The following is a 2,683-nucleotide window of genomic DNA, read 5'->3' on the forward strand; positions in this document are numbered from 1 at the left end:
CACTTGACATCAGAAATGCCCCCTCAAGAACTCTTTTCAACTCCAGGCTTAAAACACACCTTTTTACATTGGCCTTCCCTGGACTTTAATTGTCTTACCCTGTTATGTCTGTAATTAAGTGTTGTCTGTTGATTTCATCTCAGCCTAAATCACTGCTCTGTAAATGTATTTATTTACTTATCTATTCTATTTTGTATTCTATTTTATTATTCGTTAGCTTATGCACTATGTGTACAGCACTTTGGTCAGTCTGAGTTGTGGTTAAATGTGCTCTATAAATAAACTTTACTTACTTACTTGCACTATATCAAAATTATCTACAGTGCATATATCTATCTATATAGCATGTACGTATCTATCCATATTTCTATCTATATCTATATCATGCATATAGAGCTCAGGCAGACAGATAGATCCCATTCATGGACATCATTTCAATTAATGCTGACACATTTTATTGCAGTTTTACTGCATTGTGATTTACTGGAAGTATAGCCTGATAAAAGAGCTGCAGATAACCAGCCCAGAAATGCAAATGTTTCACGTCAACAGCTACACAGATTTCTAGACATACAAACCAACCTTTTGTCAGGTTTCAATGTCTATGTGGAGATCAACAATTACAAAAAAGAGAAGTATGGTCCTCTCTTCTCTCTCTCTCTCTCTCTCTCTCTCTCTCTCTCTCTCTCTCTCTCTCTCTCTCTCTCTCTCTCTCTCTCTCTCTCTGCGTGATAAGCTGACGTTGAGACATTTAAATGGGCTCTGGCCCCTGGCAGGTTATTCGTTCAGGTGTACCATGGCTGCTTGCTAGCCTCTCCTGCAGGTATATATACCTGTCCGAGCATACCTGGCCAAAGCTAGTGCACCTGTTTTCACACTGGCTGAAGTTTCACCTCTCACCGGCTGTGTCAAACACCCTTGTTTTTTGGAGGTCCCATAATGGTGAGCTGCCGTATAGCATCTTTTTTTTTATTTCTAATGTTGACATGTTATAGTAAAATATTTAGTTTGGAATAACAACCATTATATTTGAAGTTTACGTTGGGTATAATGTTTTTTTTTAATCTATTTATTTAATTATGTTATAGCATATTTTGCTTATTATCTACTAATAATATTCAGTATTCAGTATTTATTGATCTGTTCTCTTTTGTCAGAGTTCTCTGGACAGTGACTTTCAGGATGCCATTGATGTTATTCAGAAAGACGCCAATCACCTGTACCACGGACCAGGTGCGCAAGACACTAAACAACAAAAATAGAGAAATGTTTGTAAATAATGTTGTAGTTTCTTTCTAAAACAATGTTTTTAAAAAGTATAGTGTGCTATCATTTAATTTATGATTAAGTACATAATTCCTTTAGATGGTGTAGACACTGACAGCATGAACACAGAATGTATTGAATCGTGTATTGAATAAAAAGCAGAAATACACTTTTAGATGTATTCAGACCTATTGCATCTCAACATAATGTATCTATTAAAAACATCATCAAATAAGGTGCACAGATGTAAGTGTATTGATGGTGCTCTCCATAGTGGAGTTAAATCTGATTTGAGATTATGGGTAGAAGACAATCCTGACTGACAAAGCTGTGTGTGTGTGTTCCTCCTGTGTTGCTCTCAGGTATAAAGTACTACGACCTGGAGTGTCCGCCTCTGCTAGGGCGTCCGGGAGCAACTTGTTACCCCTACACCTCCCTCGCCACATCCCCAGTAGCGGCAGACTGGGGCGAAACGGTGGGTAAAAAAAACCACCCACTCACTCACTCTCTCACTCACTCTCACTCTCTCACTCACTCATTCCCACACTCACTCACTCACACACACACACACTCACTCATTCACTCACTCACTCACTCAATCACCCAAACTACCCACCCACCCACCCACTCACTCATTCACTCAAGATTGGCATAGTACATGATGTCAGGACCTGTTTGCGCGGCTTCAAATTCTCATGAAACATGAAAGTGGCACACTCCGATTTCTATATGTGTCTATGTAGAGCGCGTGTAATAATTGTGTTTCCTGGTTTCAGTCCTGGCCCCACACCGTGCCTGATCTGTCTGAGCCTCCTCCAGTCCACCCAGAGCCCACGCAGTTCTACCCCGTCATGCAGCTGTCACGCAGCAGGAAAGGTGAGCCCTCATGTGTGTGCGCCGACATTCAACGTCTTTCCAGGGGATGCAGGTTTGTGCAAAAAAATCAATATGTTTGCTTGTGTTTATTTACAGGAAAGCACATTGAATGACCTTAAATGTGTGAAACGGACTATATAGATAAAGTTGACCCGACTCGACTTGACAAAAAAACTTGTTTAGTTTCAGCTGCTATTTTTTTTTATGAATAAGACAGAGCAACATGACACAGGTTATTTTGTATTTACTTTGTGAATATATTCATTTCCCGTGTATTAGCCACATTGTGTATGAGCCGCAGGGCTGTAATTATGCAAGTTAAAAGAAACAAAACCATATCAATACCATATTAACTGTCCCCGTGTATCAACCTCATAGCGGACGAAATTTTACAAAATCGATGTACTGTATAAGCCGTGGCTAATAGTCAGGAAATTACAGTAATGCTTTAAGACCTCACCCCTTTCATTTGGCATTTTGTGTCAATGAATAATTGATTCTTGAGTTCATAAATGTAATAACTGTTGTCACATAGATTTGG

General features: G+C 39.3%; 1 protein-coding gene across 1 annotated transcript in view; it reads left to right on the forward strand.

The window, feature by feature from the left end:
- Nucleotides 1-794: 794 nt before the first annotated feature.
- spic (Spi-C transcription factor (Spi-1/PU.1 related)) overlaps nt 795-2,683 on the forward strand; it is a 3,256-nt gene continuing 1,367 nt past the window's right edge. The window contains exons 1-4 of the mRNA XM_062518226.1: nt 795-942; nt 1,158-1,233; nt 1,629-1,741; nt 2,043-2,142. Of these exons, the coding sequence (XP_062374210.1) occupies nt 940-942; nt 1,158-1,233; nt 1,629-1,741; nt 2,043-2,142 (292 nt within the window). The 5' untranslated portion in view covers nt 795-939. The remainder of the gene's footprint in view (nt 943-1,157; nt 1,234-1,628; nt 1,742-2,042; nt 2,143-2,683) is intronic.

This window comes from Sardina pilchardus, chromosome 17 (genome assembly GCF_963854185.1).
Source record: "Sardina pilchardus chromosome 17, fSarPil1.1, whole genome shotgun sequence".
NCBI classification, from domain to species: domain Eukaryota; kingdom Metazoa; phylum Chordata; class Actinopteri; order Clupeiformes; family Clupeidae; genus Sardina; species Sardina pilchardus.